General features: G+C 40.5%; 1 protein-coding gene across 1 annotated transcript; it reads right to left on the reverse strand.

The window, feature by feature from the left end:
• Positions 1-592: 592 nt before the first annotated feature.
• On the reverse strand, positions 593-27,514 carry HCLS1 (hematopoietic cell-specific Lyn substrate 1). Its single transcript, XM_029214018.1, has 14 exons — positions 27,247-27,514; positions 24,740-24,823; positions 24,098-24,171; positions 17,029-17,158; positions 14,945-15,055; positions 12,308-12,362; positions 5,249-5,359; positions 4,531-4,586; positions 3,670-3,739; positions 2,855-3,066; positions 2,338-2,442; positions 1,605-1,836; positions 1,399-1,467; positions 593-1,199 (listed from the first exon to the last, which is right to left on the reverse strand). Exons 2-14 carry the CDS (start codon positions 24,821-24,823, stop codon positions 1,063-1,065), a joined length of 1,446 nt encoding a protein of 481 aa, XP_029069851.1. The 5' UTR covers positions 27,247-27,514; the 3' UTR covers positions 593-1,062.
• Between the last annotated feature and the right edge of the window lie 274 nt (positions 27,515-27,788).

Below are 27,788 nucleotides of genomic sequence, written 5' to 3' on the forward strand. Positions count from 1 at the left end.
AAACGTCCTCACTTCTTCTCCTATCAGCAGCCTCAGCTCTGGACCACACAGAAACTTTATGAGCTTCCTCAATCTACCTTCTTACATGACCATCGATTTCATTCATCCAGCTACAAGGAAGCCTAGACTTTCTCTAGCAGAGGCCACTCTCACTCTAAATCCTCTTAACACCTCATTGTTTCTTTAGTTTTAGTCTTTTTCTCTTGGCTAAATCTTTTCCTCCTTTCTTTCCCCTAATTTGTGCTTTTGCCTCAAGAATCATTATGCACGAAAAGAGTGTAGTCATTACTCCCAGGCAGAAAGCGGCTGGCCTCTCACAACTGCTGAAGCCAGCAGAAGTTGAACTGTCTTATCATGGACCCTTCCTGGCCCCTGTTCCCCTACCTTACTGCCATTCCCCAGGCCCATCTTGTTTTGGACTAGGTATCAGTAGAGTCTAAGGAAAGGGCACGGCCCTTGACATCCAGGGTGCAGAGTGATGGGCAGTGGAGGAGGGAGTTTTCTGGATATCCCTGAAAGATGGGAGGAGAATTGGAGCCATGAGAGTCAGGACCATTGAGGGCTGCATTAAAAAGTACTATTTACCTCAGAATAGAGGTGAGTCATGGTCCCGCTTTATTTCCACTTTAGGACTGAGCAGAGAAAAGATTCAGAGATATTTCTGCAGAGAAGGAAAGTGAGCAAACAGCACAACCAGGAAATATAAACATACCTTCCCAGGTAAGCAAACTAGGAAGCTCAGAGTTCACAAACAAAGGAAGATAGAGTGGGGGGTGGGTGGGTGTCAGAGGGGGGATTCATGGGGAAGGAGGCAGGACACAAGATAAACATCCCTGAGATCATCTAGGGTATCCAGGATAGACAGGACACCGAGGAGAAGGAGACCTCCTTCCTCATGCTGTCTCTGCCCCAAACCCTAATGGAGAGGGAGAGACAAGTCTGTCTAGAGCTTCAGGCAAGTCATGACATCCTGTCAGACACTTGCAGCAGAAATGGAAAGCGGGTGGAGGCAGAGCCACTTGGGACAAGGGAAGTCACAGTGCAGAAGACAGACAGCCACAGTTACTGGAGGAGCGTGACATAATTTGCAGGGAAGAGTCCAAAGTGGCCGTGGCAACGTCCCCGCCACCAGCCCTCATCCACCATCTCAATGTCAGTGATGATGTCATCTGGGTCAAAGGAAATCTCATCACTTCCCTCTGGGGAGAAAATTGACAGGATATTAGGATGGTCAGGCAGGAATCCCTCCACCCTTGTGTCCCCTTTAAACCTCAGGAAGGGAAATAGGCCTGTTCTTGATACCAAGTCTGGGCCCTATCCTGACCCCCAGAATCCATCCCCGTTCTCATGTATCAAGGGCCTCCAGGCACCAGACCCCTCAGGCCACTCCCAACCTACCTCCTTGGTAATCATACAGGGCTACAGCTGAGATCCCAGCCCCAGCCCCAGCCGGGCAGCCTGATGATCCTGCATAATGAGAAATATGAATATGGTCTCATCAACATGGAGAAGGAAAACAGACAGGTCCTTCTGTGTAATGGGGGAATTCTCCCTCTTCCTCTCCCCTACAGCTGACCAAATCCAGGAGCTGCCCCACCACTCACCAGCCAGAGTGGAGGAAAAAGAGGGATCCTCAGGCTCGAGCACATCTTCATAGTCGCCCTCTGGTTCCTCATCTGGCTCATGTCTGTCCATTTCCCCAACATCCTCATAGTCATTCTCTGGTTCAGGCTCGGGCTCGGGCTCAGGCTCAGGCGCTTCTTCATACACTGGCTCTTCCTCCATCTGGAAGCCTTCTGGAGTCCTGGGGGGCAGAGCTGGGGGCTCCTCATTGTCCTGAGAAGAGACAGTGTGAAGCAGGGTGACATCTGTTCACCAGGAGCTGCCTCTCCAAAATCTCCCAATGGAGGACTGCTAAGACCCCACCCATCCCCATGCTTCCATTCTACCCTCCATCCTTGCATCCTTCTAACAGCCTCTCCTAGGGAACACAATCTTTCATCCCTCTTCATTCATCAACCTCCCACACCCATCCACTCAAAGCACCTACCAAATGATGATAGAAGGGAAGCAGAAAGCAAGTCAGAATGCTTGGAAGACCAAGAAAACATTGAAGCAAAAGCAAAAGCAAAAAAAAAAAAAGGTGAAAGATGACAGCTAGGATGACTAAATATCCTAGTCTTCCCAGGACTGGGTGATTTCCCAGAATATAAGACTTTCAGTGCTAAGACCAGGATAGTCCCAGACAAACCAGGATCGTTGATCACGCTGTACAGCCCACCTACTAGGACATGAGGAGATGGGGAAGGAGCAGAGAATCTTTGGGGCTCAGCTTACCTCTGGGGGATTCTGCCTTGGGGGCTGGGTAGGCACTGGTTGTTCTCTACTGGTTCTCACAGGCCCACACTCTGATGACAGACAGCTCCCTGCTGGAGGCCAGGCCTGTGGAGGATGAAGCAACTTTCCAGTGAGCAAGAAACTTCCATCTTCTCTCTTGTACTGACCTGGAATACCCCTTCCTACCTCTGCCAGTTCAAATCATCCATTCCTCAAGATGGGCTCCAACCTGAAATGACAGCTCCTTCCTCTTGTTGTTGCAGCAGTAACTGACTGCACTGGCTGGTCTGTTGTACTACGTAAACCTTGGTTTTTTTCAGCTAACATTCTCATATGTATATATGAAGCTTAATTACACAATCAGATTTAAATCTTCCTGAAGACAGGGATAGCAACTGTAGACTTTGCCTAACACAGGGGAGGCCTGTGCCTTATTTTCTACTAAGAATACAGGCCCCTTAGGCTCTTGTCTGGGCAAGGAATCCTTGACGTGGATCCCGAAGGGCCAAACACTTACCTCTGAGGAGATTTTCTTGGGCAATGGGGCTGACACCACCGGCTCTTCCATAGTGGCCACTGGTGGCTGAGCCTCATGGCTCATCTTTACCAAGGCCTTTCTCTCCTGTTGCTGCCTGGCTTTCTGTTGTGCCTTCTCCTCTTCCTCCTGCTTCCTCTTTTCCTCAGCCATGGATTCAAATTTTGCCTTCAGCCCACGGGCGCCACTGGAAGCTGCAGACACAGGCAAGAAAAATTAGGGTTGTCTTGGGTTGGAGGTAGGGGAGTGGCACTGGAATGAAGAAGAGGAACCAGTTAAATATCCAAAGAAGAGCAGGTAGAGAGGGGACTCATGGAAAGGGAGGTAAAGAGGTATCAATGAAGGAACAAGGGGGTTATAGGAGGATAAGGTAACCCTGATGCCTAGATTTCCATACAGCCAGGCCATGTGATCTCAGATTCTTGCCCTTTTTAAATCATAAGGCTTGTTCTCCTAACCTGCATCTTCTCTGTCCACATTTCTTAAAGCTGTATGCCCTCTGGCCACCATCTACCCTCTATCCCCCATCCAAAGCTCCTTTCCTTATGTGTTCTTCCCAAATGGCTCCCTCCCTTCCTCCCTCTGTTCTCTGCTTACGGTTTCTTCACCAGTGTCACTCAGATATCCACTTAACCTAATTTTTTCTAGGAGAGCGAATCTGGGAATATGAGGGTAGGGGTTAAGTCTACCTCAGCTAATCTAGGTAGGTAAAGGCTTGGAATAGGTAGTCTAAGAAGAAAAAAGAATGAGAAGGGAGAAGAGGTTGAAGAGCACAGAGAAAGGGAATTAAAACTTACCAGCCTCTATGGGTGTTGTCTTCTTATAAGCTGTGGTTGGGGCCTCCATTTCATTGAAACCAACAGCACTCTGCAGGTAAGAGAACAGTATGTGTAGTGGTGGGGACGGGGAAGGGAGTGGTAATAATCCAGAAGGCAGTATCGGTGATTGGGTCACTATAGGAGGTCTCCCTAACCTTTTGATGCTTATAGTTAGACAGGGTATTCAAATAGTGTTGTTTTGTGGCAGAGAGAGGGGTAAAGAAGTTCTAGACTGGTGGGATTAGCTCTCCTTTTAAAAAGCTCAGTGTTCCTGGAATCTCACATCTCTAAGTCCAGTTGCCTGGAATGCAGGAGGGTCTCAGGCCAGTACATGAAGAGGTGTAGGGGACAACTGAATGGAGTGGGAAGAAATTATTGATTGAGTTAATCAATGCCAAGCAATCAATGAAATTTCGAATACCTTTTCCTGGAGTTTTTCTGTTTCTCTGTCTCTCTGCCTCCCTCCACTCTCCTTAGTTAAAGCTCAGGCTTCTGGGACTTCCCTGGTGGTCCATTGGGTCAGACTCCATGCTCCCAACGCAGGGGGCCCAGGTTCAATCCCTGGTTGGGGAACTAGATCCTGCACGCATGCTGCAACTAAGAGTCCGCGTGCCACAGCTAAGACCCGGCACAGCCAAAATAAATAAATACTAAAAAAAAATATCAGGCTTCAGAAGACATGCCCTTTAGATGCTAAGGGCAGTCAATGGGGAGAGCAGGACACCAGGAGGACAGTACAGGGCACCTAGCTTTGCCCATCCTTTTTCCAGCTTTGCCTCTCACTCTTCTCCATGTACTTCAGGGAACCATTCTCAAGACACTGGTGTTCTGGTGGTTTACCTTATCCACTCGGTCCTTTTGGATGCCATACTGACCACCAAAGCCCTTGGCATAATCTGCAGGATGGAAAGATCTGAGAGTCATAAGAGGAGTTAAAATGCTAGAAATGTATGGGAAGAGGGAGTGGGAGCAGTGAGAAGGAAGACCAGAAGACAGGAATGAGGAAAAGAGAAAGATCAATGAGAAAGTGTGAAAATTAGATGATAGAGAGGCATGGGTGGGAAAAGATGAAAAAGGATGGGGAGAAAAACACTTGAGAGAGAATGGAGGGATGAGAGATGGGAAGAGAGAAACAAAAAGAAAGAAGTGACAGAAAAGGGGAAAATATAAGGGAAGAAACAGGAAAAATTGAAGAGTGCCCCCCAGCCATCCCCTATGTGTCCCAGGGAAGAAGGCTTTCTCTCTGTGAAGCAGAGGGACCTCTAAGACTCACAGCCAAATCACCCTCTTGCCATCACCCGGCCTGTCTATCTTCATCCCTTTCTCAGTGATCCCTTTTCTTTGGTCACCCTCCTCTGTCCTGCTCCATAGCTTGCTGTTTTCCCCTCCACCCCTGTTGGTCTCCTCCCAGCTACCCCTATATATGTACACTTACTCTTCATCCCACCACTTCCTGCATACCTGCCCCTCATATTCTGGGTCCTCCATGTCAGCCTTCAGGGACAGAAGGAGGGCTCCATGTACCCTGTGACCTCCCTCCTCTCCAATCCCAACTTACCTCTTTGGGATTCGTGTTTCTCTGTCTCTCCCTTGTAGTCATATCCCAGAGCTGCCTTGTCCCGTTTGTCCTTCTCTATCCCATAACGGCCACCGAAGCCATGAGAGTAATCTATGGTGGAAGGAGCAGTCGTGAGAGCTCACTCTCAGCCCACGGGGAAGTGCTGTGGAAGAGAAGAGTCAGGAGGGATGGGTGCAGGGTGATAGGGGCCCAGGAAGAGAGCGGGGCTTGAATACTGGGAAATGAAAGAGAAATGTTGTTCTAAGCAACTTCTGTAAGCTTTAAACAATGTTCACTCTTTTTCTCTCCTCCCTTACTTCCATTTCAAGATGAGAAGATCATTTGAATTTTCTCCCTTCTTCAAGGAAGGAGAAAGTATAGAGAGTATAGAGGAGAGACTTCCAGAAAAAAAGAGAGATGCATATGAAATATATGCCTTTCCCTAATCCTATATAAACACTTAGCAACGTCAGAAAGATAGAGCAATCTCTCTTTTTTTTCTTTTTTAAATAGTGAATCTCAAAAGAAAAGAAGAAAAAAATTCCCGGCTCCAGAAACAAACAGATGAATCAAAACAGTTGACATGATGGTAATTATGAGCTGACATAGAAAACCCAACCTGTTTTAAGTCCCAAATTTAGTGCCTAGGGATTAGGATCTAGGGTCTGGGGTTCTACTTCCTATAAGAACAGGTGGCTGGAGAGCAGGTTCTGCCCACTCCTATAAAAGAATTCTAGAAAAAGCCTACTTACCTGTCCAGGGAAATAGTGAGAGGAACTGTAGTTTTTTTTTAGCATTTAGAGAAGGAAGTTTTACCTATGAGACTTGGAAACTCCAAGCCTACACCTGAAGGTGTGGGATACAAACATCCAGTTTCATGCTACTTACATCATACAGAAATTCTAAGCTGAGAAATTAATTGAATACTGATGTAGGAAAATATATACCACAGAAACAGTAAGCATCAGAAGGATGGCATGAATATGAGACAAAATGGACCCCAAGACAAAATGCATTATAAAAGATAAGAGAGACATAACTCAATGATAAGAGTGCAACTTGTCATTCATCAGGAATATATATGCTGGTATAAACCTATTATCAGAATCAAAACTCATGAAGCAAAGCAGAAAGCAAAATAGACAAATCTATGATCATAGTTGAAAATTTTAACACTCTTTTCTCATTATTAATAGAAAATTTCGACAAAAAGAATCTAAAATTATAGAAGGCCCAAATAACATTATCAAGACTTAAGTGACATTTACAGAATATTGCACCCCCAAACTGCATAATACACATTTTTTTCCATGCACATATAACATTCACCAAGATAGACCACATGCTTGTCCTTATAAAAAGTTTCAATACATTTCAAAAGACTGGAACATGAGATAACATATCCTCTGATCACAATAGAATTAAATTAGAAGTTAATAACAATAAAATTAGAAAATTTCCCCAATACCTGGAAAATAAGCAACACACTTCTAAATAACTCATGGGTCAGAGAAGAAATGAAAAGGAAAATTAGAAAATGTTTTGAACTGAATGAAAATTAAAATATGCATGACTGTGGAATGTAGCAAAAACAGGGTTTAGAGGGAAATATATAGTTTTAAAAGCCCATACAGTAAACAAAGGTTTAAAATCAATTATCTAAGTTTCTACCTTAAGAAGCTACAGAAAGAACAAACTAAACCCACATTAAAATGAAAGAAAAAATAATGACGATAAGAGCAGAATTCAATAGAATTTTAAGAACAAGTAAATAATAGAGAAAATGAGCAAAGCCAAAAGATACTTCTTTGAAATTAATAAAAAATAATACTGATGAATCTCAAGCAAAAATAATTAAAAAGAGAAAAAACACAAATTAACAATATCAGAAGTGAAAGTGAACATATCACTATAGATCTTACAGAGGTTAAAAAGAAAATAAGGGAATACTATAAATGAAGTTATGCCAATATATTTGAAAATATAGATAAAAATGGAAAAATTCCTTGAAAAGCACACTATACCATAACTGACTTAAGAAAAAATCAGAAGACTGAATAGACCTGTATCTACTTAAGAAATTGAATTCATAACAGAAAACAAAAATCATAAAGAAAACATGGTCTATTACTATTAAAACCCCTAGAACTCAGACAGAAATAAAGGCATAGTTTCTCTGATGGGAAACTTCTCAACCCAGGGCACATAAAACTCTCATAAAACAAATATCCCTTTCCCCCCACTGAAATAAATTTGCAAACAAAAATTACAAACCATCAAAAAAATAGATAACCATGAGGGAAAACAGATTAACTGAACAGAAGAATTAGCACCCTCAAGAACTGCAAATAATATAACAATGTGAAAGAAATTATAAAATGAATACTTTAAAAATAATTAAAGAGTTAAAGAAGGGTGAAAAACATAAGGAAAGCAATAGGGCATTATGGAAAAGGAATCAGCAGATTTTCTATAGAATCAAAGGGAACTTGCACAAATGAAAATACATGAAATAAAGTTAAAAATTTAGTGGACAACTTAAATGATAATTAAATACAGCTGAAGGGAGAGTTACAGAACTTAACAAAGATCCAAGGGAATTACCCAGAATACAACACAGGGAGATGAAGAGAGGGAGATAGACAAGAGAAATTAAGAGACATCAAGAACACAACTTATCAAAATTTTTGGATGCAGTGAAAGCAGTGCATAAGGAAAAGCAATGCATATATTAGAAAAGAAAAAAGACCTAAAATCAACAATTTAAGTGTCCACCTTAGGAAACTGGAAAAAGAAGAACAAATTAAATACAAAGTAAGCAGAAAAACTAAATAAGAATTGGAGCAAAAAAATCAATGGAATTAAAAACAAGAAGCCTATAGAGAAAATCAAGGAAACCTAAAGCTGGTTCTTTGAAAAGATCAATAAAATAGATAAGCCTCTAGTCAGGCTAACAAAGAAAAAAAGAGAGAACATAAATTACTATAATATCAGAAATGAAAGAGGCTACATTACAACAGATTCCAAGGAAATTAAAAGGTAATAAAATAATACTATGAACAACTTTATGCCCATAAATTTGATGACCAAGATGAAATGGACCAGTTCCTTGAAAAGACACAACTGCCAAAACTTACACAAAAAGAAACAGATGACCTGAAAGGCCTATATCTACTAAAGAAATTGAATCAATAATTAATAATCTTCCGAAACAGGAAGCACCAGGCCCACACGGGTTCACTGGTGAATTCCACCAAACATTTAAGGAAGAAATTATACCAGTCCTCTGCACACTCTTTCAGATGATAAAAGCACAGGGAATACTTCACAACTGTTCTATAAGGTCAGCATTACTCTATAATACCCAGACCAGACAAAGACATTACAATAAAAGAAAACTAGAGACCAGTATTTCTCATGAACACAGATTCAAAAATCCTCAACAACATATTAACAAATCGAATCCAACAATGTATAAAAATAATTATCTACCATGACCAAGTGGGATTCATCCTAAGTATGCAATGCTGGTTCAACATTTGAAAATAAATTAGCATAATCCATCACATCAACAAGAAAAAAAGAAAAATCACATGATCATATCAATAGATGCAGAAAAAGCATTTGACAAAATCCAACACAATTCACAATAAAAATTCTTAGTAAACTAGAAATAGAGGGGAAATTTCTCAACTTGATAAAGACTACCCACAAAAACTCTACAGCTAGTATCATACTTAATGGTGATAAACTTAAAGCCTTCCCACTAAGATCAGGTACAAGGCAACTATGGCCTGTCTCATCACTCCTTTTCAACATTGTACTTGAAGTCTTTGCTAATGCAATAATGCAAGAAAAGAAGTATGTAGACTAGAAAAGAAGATACACAACTGTCTTTGTTCACAGATGACATGACTGTCTATGTAGAAAATCCAAAAGAATTGACAAACTCTTGAAACTAATAAGCAATTATGGCAAGTTTGCAGGATACAAGGTTAATATACAACAGTCAATTGCTTTCCTATATACAAGCAACAAATAAGTGGATTTTGAAATTAAAAATACAATATCATTTACATTACTACCCCAACAAAGAAATGCTTAGGTATAAACTTAAAATATGTATAAGATCTATATGAGGAAAACTATGAAATTCTGATGAACAAAATCAAAGAAAACTAAGTAAATGGAGAGATATTCCATGTTCATAGATAGGAAGTCTCAATGTTGTCAAGATGTCAGTTCTTCCCAACTTGGTCCATAGACTCAGTGCAACCCCAATCAAAACCCTAGCAAGTTATTTTTTGGATCAACAGTTTCTAAAGTTTATATGAAGAAGCAAAAGACCCAGAATAGCCAACACAATATTGAAGGAGAACAAAGTTAGAAGACTGACACTACCAGACTTTAAGACTTACTATGAAGCTAAAGTAATGAAGACAGTGTGGTAGAGGTGAAACACTAGACAAATAAATCAGTGGAACAGAACAGAGAGCCCAGAAATAGACCTCCATAATTATAGTTAACTGATGCTTGCCAAAGGAGCAAAGGTAACACGATGAAGAGAAGATAGTCTTTTCAACAAATGGTGCTGGAACAAGTGGACACCCACAGATTAAAAAAACAATGAATCTAGACACATGCATTACAAAAATTCTCTTTTCACAAAAATTAAATCAAAATGGATCATAGACCTAAATGTAAAATGCAAAACTATAAAACTCCTAGAAGATAATATAGGAGAAAACCTAGATGACCTTAGGTATGGTGAGGCCTTTTTAGATACAACACCAAAGACACAACACATGACAGAAATAATTGATAAGCTGGATTTCACTAAAATTTTAAAAACTTTTGCTCTGTGAAAGACAATGTTAAGCAAATGAGAAGACAAGCCTTACACTGGGAGAAAATCTTTGCAAAAGACACATGTCATAAAGGACTGTTACCCTAAATATACAAAGAATTCTTAAAACTCAACAATAACAAAACAAGCAACCCAACTTTTTAAATAGGTCAAATATATTAATAGATGCCTTGCCAAAGAAGATATACAGATAGCAAATAAGCATATGAAAAGATGCTCTACATCATATATCATCAGGGAAATGCAAATTAAAACAATAATATAACACTACACACCAATTAGAATGGCCAAAATCCAGACTACTCACAACACCAAATGCTGGTGAGGATGTGGAGCAACAGGAACTGTCATACATTGTTGGTGGGAATGCAAAATGGTGCAGCCACTCTGAGTGACAGTTCGGCAGTTTCTTACAAAACTTAACATACTCTTACCATAGGATCCAGCAATTGCATTCCTTAGTGTTTACCCAAAGGAGCTGAAAATGTAGGTCCACACAAAAACCTGCACACAGATGTTTATAGCAGCTTTATTCATAATCGCCCAAACTTGGAAGCAACCACTATGTTCTTCAGTAGGTGAGCGGATAAATAAACTGGGGTACATCAAGACAAAGGAATAATATTCAGCAAAAAAAAAAATGAGTTATCAAGCTATGAAAAGACATGGAGGAAACTTAAATGCATATTACTAAATGAAAGAAGCCAATCTGGAAATGCTACATGGTATATGATTCCAACCATATAATATTCTGTAAATGGCAAAACTATAGAGACAAAAAAAAATCAGTGGTTGCTGAGGGATGAGGGAGATGAATAGGCAGAGCAAAGAGGACTTTTAGGACACTGAAAATACTTTGTATGACAGTATAATGATGGATATATGTCAGTATACTTTTGTCCAAACCCATAGAAAGCACAACACCAAGAGCGGACCCTAAAGTAAACTATGGACTTTGGCTGACTTCGATGTGTTAGTGTAGAATCATCCTTGGTAAGAAAAAAGAAAGAAAGAAAAAAAAATACACACACACACACACACACACACACACACACACCATTCTGGTCAGTGATGTTGATAATGGGGGAGGCTATGCATGTATGGGTGCAGGACTGTAACTTCCTCTCAATTTTGTCCTAAATCTAAAAAGTTCTGAAAACATAAAGTCTTTTTTAAAAGAGAGAGAGAGATGGAGAATTAAAAGTTCTAATATACATCTGAGTTCCAGAAGAAAGAATAAAAGAGAAGAGAGGAGAGACACTATCTAAAGAGAAAATGCCCAAGAACTTTTCATATTGAAAGTTAATTCTCAGGTTGAAGAGGAGCAATAAGTCTCATGTAGAATAATAAAAATAGATCAACACCTAGATATAGCCTGATGATATTTCAGGACATCAGAAACAAAAAGAAAAATTTTCATGAGACAAAACAAAAACAGAGAGACAAGACATGTTATGTACAAAGGAATGATGATTAGACTAACCCAAGAGAAATGCCACAGATGATGGAATAGTATCTTCAACACGATGAAGGGAAAATAACAATGAAGAATGGAGCAAAATAAATTTTTTTTTCAGACAAAGCCTGGGAGTTCTCTCATAGACTCTCACTGAAAGAATTATCAAAGGATATACTCTAGCAAGAAGGAATAGAAGAAGTAAGGAGGAAACAATGAAATATTATAAACAACGATGAGCTAGTAAACTGGTAAATATGTTGGTCAATTTAAATAAGCCTTCACCTAGTAATAATAATGATTAATTTTTGTGGGGTTTAAAAACAAACACATGTAATCGATATACTAAACAATTGTTCAGTTGGTACAAAGACTGTAGAATGTAGAAGAAATGTAATTAAATTATTTTTCATTTCCTGTGTTACTCAGGAAGAAATAGTGATTAATTTAAAACTTAAGCCGCAGATGCACATTAAAACTTAGGAATAACTTCCTAAAATAAAGGAGTATAATATCCTATTTTTGATCCATTAGAGGGGAAATGGGACTAAAGAAAACTTGACCAAGCTCATAGAAAGCAATATAGGAGAAAAAAAGAAGCAAGTACATGCTTGGATTTAAAAATAAAATAAAATAGCAGGGAACTGGGCCATGGAACTAAAGGGAGTCGATGATGGCTGTTGGAAGTTGAAGTCTGGGCAGTCAGGTTGCTAAGGCTGAAATGCAGGGTCCTTGCCTTTCTGAGATGTGTGTTTTTCCACTTCTCCTTTGTAATCAAAGCCAACAGCTGACTACAGAGAAAAGGAGAGAGAATTGATTAGAGTCAGAGATGAACATTTTCTCCCGCTCTCACTTACCCTTACACCTATAGCTCAGCCCAGGGGTTAGTTATAGGGGCTCAGAGCTGAGTATGGGGGTTCAATGTAGAAACAGACAGTACCCTGACAGGCTGGTGTAAAGGCAGTGTGCTACAAACCAATGGCCATGGGCCCTGGACACAGATAGCTCTAGATGCAAACCCCAACCCCACCTTTCCTATTTGTAGTTGTGTAACTTTAGGTATGTCCTTTAATATTACTAAGCCTCAGCCTCTTTTTTTAGTTTTGTTTTTCTTTTGGCCATACGGAGGCATGTGGGATCTTAGTTTCCTGACCAGGGATGGAACCCGTGCTCCCCTGCAGTGGAAGTGTAGAGTCTTAACCACTGGACTGCCAGGGAAGTCCCCCTTGGGCCCTTTAAATATGAAATGAAAATAGGTATACCTGCCTTATTAACCTCAACTGTAAAATGATTCCAACTTATTTAGGATATTGTGAGGACTAAATGGGGCAAGATACATAAGGTGTGGGCACTCAGTAAATTAGTGTTTTTCTTCCTAAGTCTCATGAAACTAAAATGAGATAATAGCTAGAAAACTGCCTTTTAAACTATAAAGCAGCACTGTGCACATGTAAGAGATATCATCCTATACTGACTGATTATACTGTGCCTCTTCTCCTTCCTTACACAACAGTGGAAACCCAGAGATGTAGATTTTGGTGGGATGAGAGGCAACCAGGAGAATCTGGATCCTAGCTGCTTTGGGACTGGATATACTGGTAAATATCTAACCTAGCTATGTCCCCATATGGCTCAGTAATAGGTCCCTAAGCAAGTCTAGATTTTGCATTTTAAAAGTTATTAGTATGGGACTTCCCTGGTGGTGCAGTGGTTAAGAATCCGCCTGCCAATGCGGGGGACACTGGTTTGAGCCCTGGTCCGGGAAGATCCCACATGCTGTGGAGCAACTAAGCCCGTGGGACACAACTACTGAGCCTGTGCTCTAGGGCCCAAGAACCACAACTACTGAGCCCTCGTGCCACAGCTACTGAAGCCCACGTGCCTAGAGCCCATGCTCTGCAACAAGAGAAGCCACTGCACGAGAAGCCCACGCACCACAACAAAGAGTAGGCCCCACTCGCCACAACTAGAGAAAGCCCGTGGGCAGCAACGAAGACCCAATGCAGCCAAAAATAAATAAGTAAAATAAATAAATTTATTTTAAAAAAAGTTATTAGTATGTATTGTTTCTTGATTTACAAGACACACTGATTGTTAAGGTGATTCGGTTTATGGCTGGTGAGGCAGGAATTGAAAGAAAGAACAGTGAAAGATTAGGCAAAGGCAGTAGGGGAGCCAAGAAGGAAGAGAAACTGCACCCTGATTAGAGACCATTACGTGCTCCATATTCCATTACTGCTTTTAAAAATTATCCTCTGTGCTTTTACTTTACCTTACAGTATGCTTTGAACTTTTCTGGGTTTTTTTACCCCTACAATTCAAATAACACTCTAACACTTAGCTTTAAGGATTCAGGCCTACTTATTAACAGCTGCAGGTTAAACGAACAAACAAACAAACAAAATCTCAGCTAGCTGTGAAGGAAATGTCCCCTCTGTGTGCTGCTGCAGGGCAGAGACACTACTCAGCCCCATAAAGAATGAGCTCAAAGAATCTGATCTACTAAGGTGTGAAAATGAGAACATGAATGAGTTATCAATCGTACTCTCCGGACCACTCTATCGTCTGTAATCATGCTGTCCTTTTTCTCTTTCTCTCTTTAAAACTATCACTACTTTTTAGTACAAAGGAGTCTTTAAAACACCTGGACTTCAAGGAGTTAGTACTAAGTCCTGTGAAAAGTAACCTTCACCTTCTAAAAACATTGTAACCTTAATTAGTTGTTTTACTTGATTATTTGCTACCATTGTAATAATATTTCAGCTGATATGTCTGTTTTCCTGAAAGGCATAAATATTTATAAGGCTTTCATATTAGACCAAAGGAGGAGCTTTGGAATTTCCTCTTCTCCCTTCATGCGTACAGGTATGATAAAACCAATGGCTTAACATAGCACAGGGAGATCAGCTCGGTGCTTTGTGACCACCTAGAGGGGTGGGATAGGGAGCGTGGGAGGGAGACGCAAGAGGGAGGGGATATGGGGATATATGGTATAGCTGATTCACTTTGTTATACAGCAGAAACTAACACACCACTGTAAAGCAATTATACCCCAATAAAGATGTTTAAAAAATAAACAAATAAAATAAAATGCAGGGGGGAAAACAATAAAAACAATGGCTTAGGGGTTCCTTATTCAGAGTTTGGGAGTCTTTGTCTCTTAAATTAACACCTTTCAGGTCAGCATGTGGCCTCCAACAGCGGCACCAAAGAACTTGCTGAGGGAGGTGTGGGAGCCATCCTTATGATGGACCCTCCGTGAGGCCACTGCCCCATCTTTCCACAGGAGAAGCACAGACCTACATTCAAGGTGACTGTTGGTAAGTCCCACATGATCTGAGTTGGGTGGCACAGGGAGAGAGTTGTCACTTACCTTGTCTGCCCTGTCCTTCTCCACTCCGTATTTGCCCCCAAAGCCTCTGGCAGCATCAGTCTGGGAAGAGTGCTTCTCCACCTCAGCAACATACTCATGGCCCACAGCACTCTGAGAAAAATCAAGACCGGAATGAGTGAGAAGATAAAAATGACCATGAAAAAATAAAATGATCAGAGATAGGATGGGATGTAAGAATACAAGAAATTCCACTCTAGGTCACACTGATAATCTCTGACGGAGTGCCAAGGAACGTGTGATGGGAGAGCAAGATGACTTTTTCTGGAACCTTGCACATCCTGACTCTTCTTTAATACCACTAGGAACCCATCATTTAGGAAACTCCCATAGGATGGGTTGGGAACCAGAAAGATAGAGATTACATAGACAGGGAAGTGTTTAAACCACTGCTTAAAAAGAGGGTGAAACACGGGCTTTGTGCATCAAAATAGAAATGAGGGTAGTTACTGGGGAGACACCTAAGGGGACTGACTAGATGCCATAGCCCGGATTGAATATTTAACACAGCCAGGTGCTTTTGTTCTGGATCTTTGTTCCTACACAACCATCAAAGTTCAGAAGTGCAGCCTGGGCCCTAATATTAACAGTGATTGACTCTTTATACCAAAGGGGGCTGGTAGACAACACCGTGAGTAGTCCAAGATGGCATATAATTTAACTGTTTTTTATTCCCCTCCACTTTTTTCTCCATCTACCATTTTCTACTTGGTTTTGAAAGGTATGTCTCTTTTAATATTTGGATATGGATGCTTTAATAATCTTGGAATTGAATAATACTTCAAACCAAATAGTGATACCTTGCAGAGTCTCAACTAAGAAGAAATTAAAAAGTTTCTTCTCCCTCCTGAATTTCCGATTCCATGCTGGGATAAATATTAATACAGAGATGGATGTGAAACACTGCCCTATATGAGCTCCTGGGAGCTCATTTTGCAGTGTTTTTGGGTCTGTGTAGGTCAACTTTGTTTGCTGAATTCAGGAATGAATGACTGCTTATCTATTTTACTCTTTCCTAGGAATTCTGTGGGAGAATACAATGCCTACTTTGCACTTTACACAATGACAGAAGGGTGAACTAACAGCTTTCATTAAATCGCTTTTTCTCCTTGGAGATTAACTCTTTTTTCTTATACGAATATACCTCTATCTTTTTTTAAAATAATTTTTTATTTATTTATTTATTTTTGGCTGCATTGGGTCTTCGTTGCTGCGTTCTGGCTTTCTCTAGTTGCGTCAAACGGGGGCTACTCTTTGTTGTGGTGTGCCGGCTTCTCATTGCAGTGGCTTCTCTTGTTGCAGAGCATGGGCTCTAGGTGCACGGGCTTCAGTAGTTGTGGCACGTGAGCTCAGTAGTTGTGGCTCTTGGGCTCAAGAGCGCAGGCTCAGTAGTTGTGGCCCATGGGCTTAGTTGCTCCGCAGCATGTGGGATCTTCCCCGACCAGGATCGAACCCGTGTCCCCTGCACTGGCAGGCGGATTCTTAACCACTGCACCACTAGGGAAGTCCTATATCTTTATCTTTGAGGTTAGGAAAGTCAATGGAAAAATACAATTCAACATACAGGCTTTCTTTTTATCATACTTTCATAGTATCTAATGGATAAAGGAAAAATAATAATATATTTGAGGACATCTAAGATAAATTCACATAAATATTTTTCACATCTATGTGCAAATCATATTAAGTGATGTCTAAAATATGTACAAAAAGAACACTAAATATACAGTAAAGAAACCAGTAAGAGACACATCCATTTAAAAGCAGTAAGTGATTTTAAAACATATTTTCCCCTTCTCTATGTGTGTCTCCTTAGTCAAGGAGTTACAGTGTGGCTGGGTCTACATACACTAGGCCAGCCCTTCTAAATTCTTGGCTCCCATTTTCCGTCATCTATATTTTATGTGTTGAAATCAGGGGGAAAATGACACAAATAATATGTGGACATTCTCTTTTAAAGCCCAAATGAATATTTTACTTTTGAATAAGTTTTAAACCATAAAACCAACAAATGAATCAATTCACTTATTTATTTTTTTAAAGCAAATATCCCCCTTTCAACTCACCTTGTCCATTCGGTCTCTTTCCACCCCAAACCGACCTCCGTAGCCGTGGGATGCTTTGGGCCCTGATTCCATCTCCTTCTTCTTGAGAACATCATGCTCCTCTGACACTTTGTTCCTCAGCTGGTGAATGCTGGAAGTAACCACATCACAGAGACTCGTCTAGCACAGAGATGTCAACGAACCCTCCTTCACAGAAAAATTGAAATCTTGCAGTGTGTTCTGTTCATTTTTAGCAATAGTCCCCTTACGAACCCTCCTTCACAGAAAAATTGAAATCTTGCAGTGTGTTCTGTTCATTTTTAGCAATAGTCCCCAAAGTGTACCTGTGCTGGGTCTGGGAGTAGGAGGTTAGTGTGGTCTGCATATACAGCCTGATATAAACTCTCCATAAGCCAATAGTATTTCCTCTAGTCTGTTATTTTGCTCACTAAATAACCTTCTGATATTTAGTCTCAGGTTCCTAAATATTAGAGGACGGTGTTACCTATATTCTAGCAACCGAAAAGTTTATTTTCCTCTCTGAATGGATTTGTTGTTTAACAGTTCGGTACTCTACCTCAAGAAGCACAAAGATATTCATGTACCCTTTACCCACACATTCTAGTCCTAGAAGTCTACCCCAAGGAAATAGTTTTAAATATGGCAAAGCTTAATGTCTAATGATATTCACTGAAACACTGTATTTAATAGCAAGAACCAAGAAACAATTTATATGGAAAAAATGGGGAATAGTTAAGTAAATTGCAATATTACTTTTCAATGGCACATGAGGAAGTCATTAAAAACGATGATTACGAAAAATGCAGCATTGGGAAATTTATCTATACATTAAGTATTCTGTGTCTCTTCTTGTCAAAAATGAATGCCCTTCACACTGCCCATATATCTGCTAATTCCTGAGAGAACTAAAAACTAAAAAAGGCTCACTAATAAAATTCACTCTCATCACTAATTGTTGCAAAACTTTAAGGCTCAAATAACCTTGATTTGGAACACTTCTGTCCTTAAGAGAACATAACACCAAAAGGAGGCATTCTCTTTCTTACTTCACTTTCATCTCTACCATGTGGGTAGAGAATACCTCTCTGTATTTGTTTGGGCTGAGGATAAGAAGTGACAGCTCAGCACCAGCACCAACACCAGCACCAATAAGTGACAATCAGGACTGATACTTGGACACATATAAGGACCACTGGGGATTCTTAGAAATATTTGGGCAAGAGAACCCTAAATAAAAAATTTGACTTCCTGCAGCAAGAAATGGAGGTTTAAGGAACTGAGATATAGTGATGTTCCTGGGACTTCGCTAGCTCAGAAAAACCAGATATATTGCTTACAGGTAGAATGGCCATCTCACATCAGAAAGTCTCCTCTTTCGTGGAAGAATAGATCCATCTTGTGGCCTTGTAGTATAAGCCCAACAGAGGTCTTTTTTAAAAGCCTTCTCAGCTTTAGTCAAAGTTAATTTTAGAAAACTGGCTTTGAGCCAGATGAAATTAAGCTAACAGCTGGAAGAACCCTCTGTTCCTGTGCCTGCTCTAAACCCTCTGGCAGCAGTGAAGGCAGAGATCCTGTGTTGCTATTTCGACAGCATCAACACTTTAGAACTGTCAGTGTCAGAAAAGTTATTGGTTCCAAGAACAGGTAAATGACCAATATTTCCCAACCAAAGTGTTCAGATGAAGAATGAAGAAAATGGGACTAAACATTACTTTCAAATGGGAAAAATTAGCAAAGTTTTAATAAATCCAATTACTGTTACATGGATCATAACTGTATTATAGTTGAAACAAGTTTTTAAAAGGGATTAGAAAATGAGATTCAGGAATATCCACCTAATAGATGACAATGAGGTTAGTCAGAGAATCATGACAATAGATAATATAATTTGAATGAAAATGTTGGGGCCAACAAAGACCAACTTCTTACCAAATTCATCAGAATATAGCTAAGGTACTATAAATGTGTTAGTTATATTATTCCTTTATTAAATAAATATTAAACATTTTTGAGTGTGAGGCACCATTAGGCTCTGATAATACAAAGATAATTAATGTATGAAAATAGTGATCAGGTGGAAATACAGAAAGGAAAAAAAAATTGTAATTCAATGTCCTAATTGGCATACCTAAGAAACTTTTAACACATTAACTCTCAGATGTCTATTTTAAGGCTTAAAATACCTTGGAATTGATGAAGCAATACAGCTTATAGAAACCAAGTGACACCCAGGACCTCAAAGATGAGCTAAGAGAAGGAACAGCTTTTTTTGTTTTTATTACAAAAGTAAAAACACAAAAGTGAGTGACAGACTGTAAGATTTTATTCACAAACAGTATGATCACAGTTGTAGAAAATCCTAAAGAATCTATATAAATGTGCTACTAGAACTATTAGGTACATTTAGCAAGGTCCCAGGAGACAAGATCACTATTAAAAGCAATTTTATTTCTATATACTAGTCACAGACATTTCTGAAAAAATTAAAGAAGACCTAAATAAATGGAGACATATCCCATGTTCATGGGTTGGAAAACTCAAGACTATTAAGATGTGAGTTCTCTCTAAAATGATCTATAGATTCAGTGCAATCCCATTAAAAACACCAACAGGCATTTTTGCAGGAATTGACTAGCTAATTCTAAAATGTATGTCATACAGAGTGAAGTAAGTCAGAAAGAGAAAGACAAATACCGTATGCTAACACATATATATGGAATTTAAGAAAAAAAAATGTTATGAAGAACCTAGGGGTAAGACAGGAATAAAGACACAGACCTACTAGAGAATGGACTTGAAGATATGGGGAGGGGGAAGGGTAAGCTGTAACAAAGCGAGAGAGAAGCATGGACATAGATACACTACCAAACGTAAGGTAGATAGCTAGTGGGAAGCAGCCGCATAGCACAGGGAGATCAGCTCGGTGCTTTGTGATCGCCTGGAGGGGTGGGATAGGGAGGGTGGGAGAGAGGGAGACGCAAGAGGGAAGAGATATGGGAACATATGTATATGTATAACTGATTCACTTTGTTATAAAACAGAAACTAACACACCATTGTAAAGCAATTATACTCCAATAAAGATGTTAAAAATAAAATAAAATAAAATGTATGTGGAAATGTAAAGTCCTAGGATGGTAAAAAGTGGTTTTTTTTTTCAAAGGAGAGCAAAGGAGAAGGACTTCCTGATTTCATGACTGCAATAAAAAGTGCAGTACAATAAAGCTACAACAACCAGTGCACTATAGTATGGGTCAGAGCAGACATATAAATCAATAAAATAGTCTAGAAATAGACCCTCATGTATATGGTCAAAGATGCCAGGTAAGTCAGAGGGGAAAGATTAGTCTTTTAACGATGTTGGAATAATGAGATATCCTTATGGAAATAAAATGAACCTCAATCTTTGCCTCACACTGTATGCAAAAGCAAATTTGAAATAGATCATAGACTTAAATGTAAAAGCTAAAACTATAAATCTTTTAGAACAAAACATAGGAAAAATCTTCACAGTTTGAGGTAGGCAAAAATTTCTTAGACACATGAAGCACTAACCATAAAAAATTTTGAAAAATTAGACTTCATCAGAATTAATATCTTCTGGTCTTCAATAGAAGCCATTAATACAATGAAAAGGCAAGTTACAGTCTGGAAGAAAATATTTGTAAAACACATATGTCACAAAAGACTTTTATCCAGAATATATAAAGAACTCTTAAAACTCAATAAGAATACAAAGACCCCACTTTAAAAGTGAGGAAGAGATTTGAATAGACACTTCAAAATGAAGATAAATGAAGATATATGAATGGCACAAGAAAAGATGCTCAATAAAATTAGTCAGCAGAAAAATACAAATTGAAATCCCCACACACTTACAAAAATAGTTAAAATTAAAAATATTAACAATAACAAGTATAGACAAAGATGTGGAGCAATTGAAACCCATACATTATTTGTAGGAGTGAAAAAACGTTTCTTTCAGAAAACAGTTTACTGGTCTCTTAAAAAGTTAAAACACACTTTTTATATGATTCAGGAATTCTACTACATTTAGGTGTTTCCCAAGAGAAGTAAAAATATATGTTAACAAAAAGACTTAGATCAAAATGTTCATGACAGCTTTATTTGTAATAGTCCCAAATTGTCAACAACCCAAAATGTCCATTTTGGCTAATAAACCAAACTCTGGTATATCTGTACAATGCAAAATTACTTGACATTAAAAAGGAACAAAAGACTGATATACACAAGACCATGAATAGATCTCAAAAATATTATGCTTAGTGAAAGAAGACAGACACAAAAGAATACCTTCTATATTATTCCACGTACATGAAATTCTAGGATAGGCAAAACTAATCTGTAGTGACAAGAAGCAGATCAGTGTTTACATCCAGCCAGGGGTGGGGAGGGGTATATCGACTGTAAAGAGGCACATGGGGACTTCCCTGGTGGTGCAGGGGACACGGGTTCGTGCCCCGGTCCGGGAAGATCCCACATGCTGCGGAGCGGCTAGGCCCGTGAGCCATGGCCGCTGAGCCTGCGCGTCTGGAGCCTGTGCTCTGCAACGGGAGAGGCCACAACAGTGAGAGGCCCACGTACCGCAAAAAAAAAAAAAAAAAAAAGAGGCACATGGGCACAAGTGAGCAAAAGTGGGGAGAAGAAGACGGAGAAAATGCAAGAGCCCTTGAAAACCTGGCAGCTCCTGGAAACACTAGGCTTCTTGGAGCTGCCTGGCCCAGGACTTCTCTACACAATAGATGAAGGATGGATAGGATCATTTGAACTATTCACCAAATTACCAAACCATTCCCCAAACTAAATATATTTTAGGCAGACTTAAAAAAGAAAGATCATGGTGTAGAGGATGGTAGTGAGATTAATGAGAACCACAATCACTTCCTTTTCCTGCTTTGAGTCATCTGAGCTCTGCAGCTACTGTTCTCCTGTTCAACTTCCCCTCCTTTCCAAGGACTTTAGTGGTTCCCATCTGACCTTAAAGGTTGTCCTAGCCCACACTAGCCAGAAAGAGTCCCAGAGTATTGGAGGCTTACTATTGGAAGGTCCTGTAGAGGTCTTTTTGATCCCAATGGCAAGACTGGGAATCAGAGAGGGAAGTGACCTGTCCAGGATCACCTGGTTAGTTACTAGCAGAGACTGAGCTTTTATACCTCAGTAGCCTGGGTAAATGGGAGGGGAGTGGGTTTTTGTGTAAATGTCTCCACCACTTATTCTATCAGATATAGATTCAGTTAGGCTAATAAGGAAACACCCAGGGTCACCACATTTTACAACTCTAGGGGTCACCAGTCAGAGTAATATATATACTGGACTGTGTAACACAACAGTTCAGGTAAACGCCACTTAGGAAGAATGAAGATCGCTATCTGTTTACATGTTTATTTTTAGGTTTTTAGGAAGAAAATCTGATTCAACTAATCTATATTAACAGGAAAGAGAAATAACATTATTGAGCTGCTAAGTGGTGCTAAGTACTGCACTAGATTTTGCTATATGCTAGTTCATTGAATTCTAACCATACACCTGCCAGGTAGCTATTATTATCCTCATTTGATAAATAAATAAGCTGAGTTTCAGAGAGGCTATATGTCTAACTCACATTGCTATTAATGGTAAAGCTGTGAATTGAATCTGAATCTATCTGATATCCAAACTCCAGCTCTTTCCATAAGATCATGGCAGGGATTTAGGAGTCTTCTTTAAAATGTTCTACTCCTACTCTGCATAAGACAGGCACTGGGAGGGGAAAGGTACAAGGAGAGTTTGTATGCTTATCTTAACAGTTCTCAGGATACTAGGACTGAGCGGCCTTTTCTCAGAAAAGGAAAGACGTCTTACTTTGGGTAGGATTGATGAGCCTACAGAGGAGCATCAAAGAAGCTTCCTGCATGACCCAATTCCATGTTTTTGGTTTCCAACTGCTTCCAGAATTGCCTACCTTCTTTAAATATGATATTCATTACAGTTACTTGAACTAAATCATTTATGTCTGATTAAACAACACTGTGGAGTACTGAATATTATCAAATTGTATAAACACGTGCCAGGTTTTCATAGTGTGTTTCTTGTGCAATGTGATAATCCACTGACACTTTTTAAAATCTAGAAGAAAATGAGGTAAAAACACTGCTGTTTGTGGGGGAGGGGAGTTAAAATGGAGCTTAAAAAAGATTAAATTTGCCTATTTATTTACTTTTAAATTTTGCTTCTGTTATACTGTTTATTGCATCTATTGGACATTCTGACACTATCCAAAGCAAACAGCCCTGGTTAGATGATCCCGAATAATCCATGGATTATTAAAGAAGAGAGAATCTCTCAATCCTAATACACAACATATCCCACAGAAACCCCTGGATTTGTCTGTGAGTAACTTCCTTCTCTGTTATGGTATCAGAGTTTATTGTTTGTTTTGCTTTTTTTTTTCTGGTAAAATATTGGGTTATAATCTTTAAGATCCCTATACATCAACAGGTTTTCCAAGTATCATATTTCTTCATATTACCATTCATGGCTTCCTACTTCTATTAAGTAGCCAAACACAAATTTTTATTTTAAAAGGCAATTAGACCAGGTATGGGACCTGATATTGTCCTTGTTTTACAGCATTTATTCTGAGTTCTTTACCTTGACATTTTACTGAATCCCCCTTGGCCCATCAGAAGTCACCCTACAATCCAGACACACATTTACATTTATGTGAATAGATAGATAGTAAATGATACAAGCTCAGCACTTCCCTCTCTGAATTCCTCATGCCTTACTGACGGAAGAGAAACAGTTATAATAATAGGCACAGTTGGGGAAATATCAGAGTGGTTAGAAATAAAAGACAGATAATAGGGTTGGGGGGATAAGAGGAGAGACATGAAACAAATACACAATGACACCCAAAGGGACACATGGGGACAGACTGAAGGAAAAGCAAGGACACACAGACAGGAATTTCCCTCTTTCCTTCCCCCCTTGCCTTCTCCTGAGTCTCCAAGGTTTCTTTGGGTTCTTCCCATACCTCTTTCCCTCCTCCCAGTCCTTTTGGTACCTACTTGATGTGCTCTGTGCGTCCAGACCCCTCAATGGTCTTGGCTCCCCACCGTTGTTCCTTCTCAGAGATGTCATTCTACAAAAGACAACACTCAGCGATAAGTGATGGCAAGAAATGTGCCAGGCTGAGAGAGGCCACACAGCTGACACACATAACCCCCACGTCCCCTGCATCAGCTGCTTCCGGCACGCAGGGACTTTACTCAGACTCCTCTCTGTGCTTATCCCACCCAGGCCCCCATGTTAAAATTAAGCTGGTGAGCTCTGAAACCTCCCTTTCCACTCTGCATCCCTCAAACTTTCTTCTTTAGGTCTCCTACAACTTCCGAATTCCCCCAAATCATACATGTTCAGCTCAAATCCTGGCTCACAGGCCAAAGGACACCCAATTAACCTGTTCCCTCAGCATAGCCTGCCATAGCCTGTCAATCACAATGTCAAACTCCTCCGCACCTGTCTCCTTCCATCCTCAGCACAGGCTATCATGCAGACCCCACTCATGACAGCAAACTGTCCTGCCAGGCAGTCCCACCATGAGGGCTATCCCAGTCCCAGACTTTCTAAGCCCCCTCAAGGGTTACAGAGTGGCCCACACGCCTGCCCACTGCCCTTCATTGTCCAAGGAAAGCTATTTCCACACTCACCACAAAGTCAGGGTCTGTGTCCCAATCATCACCCTGGGTCTCCACGGAAACAGATACATCATGACCTACTACAGACTTCCACATCTGAGGGTGACAGAAAATGGGAATGATTAGGTGAAAAAATCAAGAAGAGGGAAAACAAGAACACTGAAGTCAATGATATAGCAGCCAAAGTTTCATGCTATTTTTTTCTTAGAAGAAAATAGAATCTGAGGCAAAGCAGATGGAAGTTTTAGGAAAGCACTTTTTCTCAGTTAGAGGAAGGGGGATGTGGATTTATTTAAGACAAACTAATGTGGCCTGGGCTCATTAGTCTGGACAGAAGTCATCATGAATGTAGGTAATACTAAATAACCTGGGTGTCAAAATGGCTGAGATCCTTCACTTGTGTCAAGAGGCCAGCCAGCTAGTGGCTTGAAGAGGTAATCAATGAGGATTGCTAGAACATCCCTGGAATTACAGCAACATTTCACTCAGGTATCTACATATAACTTCTTTCATAGTTCTTGAGATATATATTTGTCCAGCTCTTCATAATGTGAACATCTACACTCCTCTCTACAACCTGCTAAACGCCGTTGAGAATTTTTCCAACCTCCACTCTAATACTGGCCACTGCAAAGCTGTGTGTCAGTAGGGGCACTCAGCTGAAATTCCTCAACTGAACAATGCATGGGGAAGCATTATTTGCTGAGAATAATTCATTTATTGTTCAATTTTTGAAAACAGTTTAATTATACTTTGAAAGTAGATAACTGGTTCAAAAAAGAGCATGTAATAAGCCCCTTGTTTTGAACATTAAGAATTATTTGACTTTTATTAACTAAATAAATGTTAAAGAAATATTTAGAGAACACCGCTTTGAGGGGGTGCCAAATTGTTATTCCACTAGGGCATCCCCAGTGTTTCTGCTGGCCCTGCCAGTCCTGCATGAGGAGCTGCACAGGTGCTCTGCATCTGTGGGATCCTGGATCTTGGTGTGGAGAGGAAACAACAGACAATGCCCATCTGTTCTGGTGCTGAGACTTCTTGACCCTGGTACCACTTGCTGGCTGGCAACTCCCTGCCCACCCTTCCTTGCTCAGACTCCTTCCCCACACTGTTTACTGTCTTTTAAACAAGCCCATCTTAAAACCACTCCTAAGACCCTCCAGTCTCTCCAGAGGTGCTCAGACTCTCCAATTCTCCTTTCCACTTGAAAACTCCATCCTTCTCCAGCTCTTTGAAAAACCCCTTGGAAACCAGTCCAAGGGAAATCTGGGGGTAGATTGGTTAACAAGATGCAAAGAGGACACTGGGGAAGTATGGACCGAGTCAGCTGGACTGTGGCATGAGTCACTGCCAAGAGCAGCTCTGCCTTCCCCTGTGGGGCAACAGTAATGCATGGTGGGGGGCACGTTGAAAAGACCTATGGTCCTGGCTCCTGGGCTGCTCTGCAACAAAAGGAGTTCACACAGAAAACTGGAAAAGAGAAGTTTCTGAAATATTCATGAGCAATAAGGAAGCAGTGAGGACCGATAGTCCTGTCCTCTTTCTTGCTGTTCCTCCCAGGTCTCAGCTTGACTCTCCCATAAGCCTGCCATCCTCAAGTATTTTTGAAACAGAGGGAAGGGTTTCTGACACTGAGACAATTTAGTACGCTTGAGCTACTGGCCGGAAATAGGGAAGCCAAGAGGTACTATCTAGAGGTGGGAGACCAGAGAATAAGTCGGTGAGGCCTGGTGGCCAGGATATCAGGCACAATCGAGGGCCTCTTCTTGAGGCTGCCTGAGTAAAGTACACGGACAGAGAGTCAGATCATCCAGCTCTGTGGGAATATGGGTTAGGGAGTCAAAGTAGAGAGGTTATGTACTTATTTGCCATGTACCAGGTTAGGCAATTCACAAATATTAACTTAAATAATTTGGTAAATCACTGAACTTCTCTGATACTGTTTTTCCCAAGGGAAAATAAATGGAGAGGTTAACCTCGCTAATTCATCAAGTCCCCTCCATTTCTGACATTCTGGGATCCTGTGACCCTACAATCAGAGAAACTAGCCCTAATCGAACCGCCACACCTTCATCTGGCACTTGGTTCTCAGCACGGGTGTACCTTAGCTACCACTACTTCCTGATCTGTTGCAATGTCTCCTGTGGGTTTTGTCTCTCTGCTAGACCATAAGCTCTCCAGGGGCAGAGACTGTCTCATCTCCAGTGGTCCTCCTCCCAGCTCAGTGCCTAGGACCATCGGGCCTTAGAGAGGATTGTAGATTGTCGGCAGAAATCAGGGGTCCTGGATGGCTGCTGGATCGCGTTCCCTGGGCTCCATCGTCTCCCTTCTGCTTCCATCCCCAGATGCTTGTTATCCACAAGACCTCACACCCAGGCCGGCCTTCTGGCCATGAAAGGTTAGTAGCTTACTAGCAGGGACTTCACGGCTCAGCAAGGACGAAAAGCCAGGCAGAGTCCTCTCACTTCAACTCTTGTCCTATGCTCCCCAACTTTCCCACTGCCCGGAGTACCCACCTTTAACCGCGCAAGCGTTTGCTCTAGGCTCTCGGCTCCTCAAGTAGACACTCGGCTCCTCTCTAGCTGCTGCCACTTCAGAGCAAGAAACTCTGAGCTGCTGCTTCAGTTCCGTATTCAGGTTTTCTGTCATTTCCTGCTACCCTGTCTTCACAGCTACTTCCTGAAGTTTGAGTCAGTTCCTTCTGCTGAGGCATTGAAATAAATAAGGATTAAATGCTCTGTGCTTACTCTTTTGCAAGGCTTTGAGGGTTCCAGAGGTCATAAAAAAGTTCTGCTCTTACTCTCAGAGTCTATAATCTGGTCAGGGGAGCAAAACATTCAACTAGAAAGCACATAGAAGAATGCTGTACAACACTATTTGTGTCCCAAATAGGTGGGCAATTGTATCTGTTTATATTGAAGAAATTTAGAGAATTTGGTATGGGCTGAAGGAATCAAGAAAGGTTTAATGGAAAAAATGATTTTTATGTGGTTTTGAAAGATAAGATTTAAAAAGAAAGTCACTTCCACATTACGCACAGTACTAAAAGCTGGGGTTT

Source organism: Monodon monoceros, unplaced genomic scaffold, assembly GCF_005190385.1.
Source record: "Monodon monoceros isolate NGI ecotype Baffin Bay Population unplaced genomic scaffold, NGI_Narwhal_1 Super_Scaffold_11, whole genome shotgun sequence".
Lineage (NCBI taxonomy): Eukaryota > Metazoa > Chordata > Mammalia > Artiodactyla > Monodontidae > Monodon > Monodon monoceros.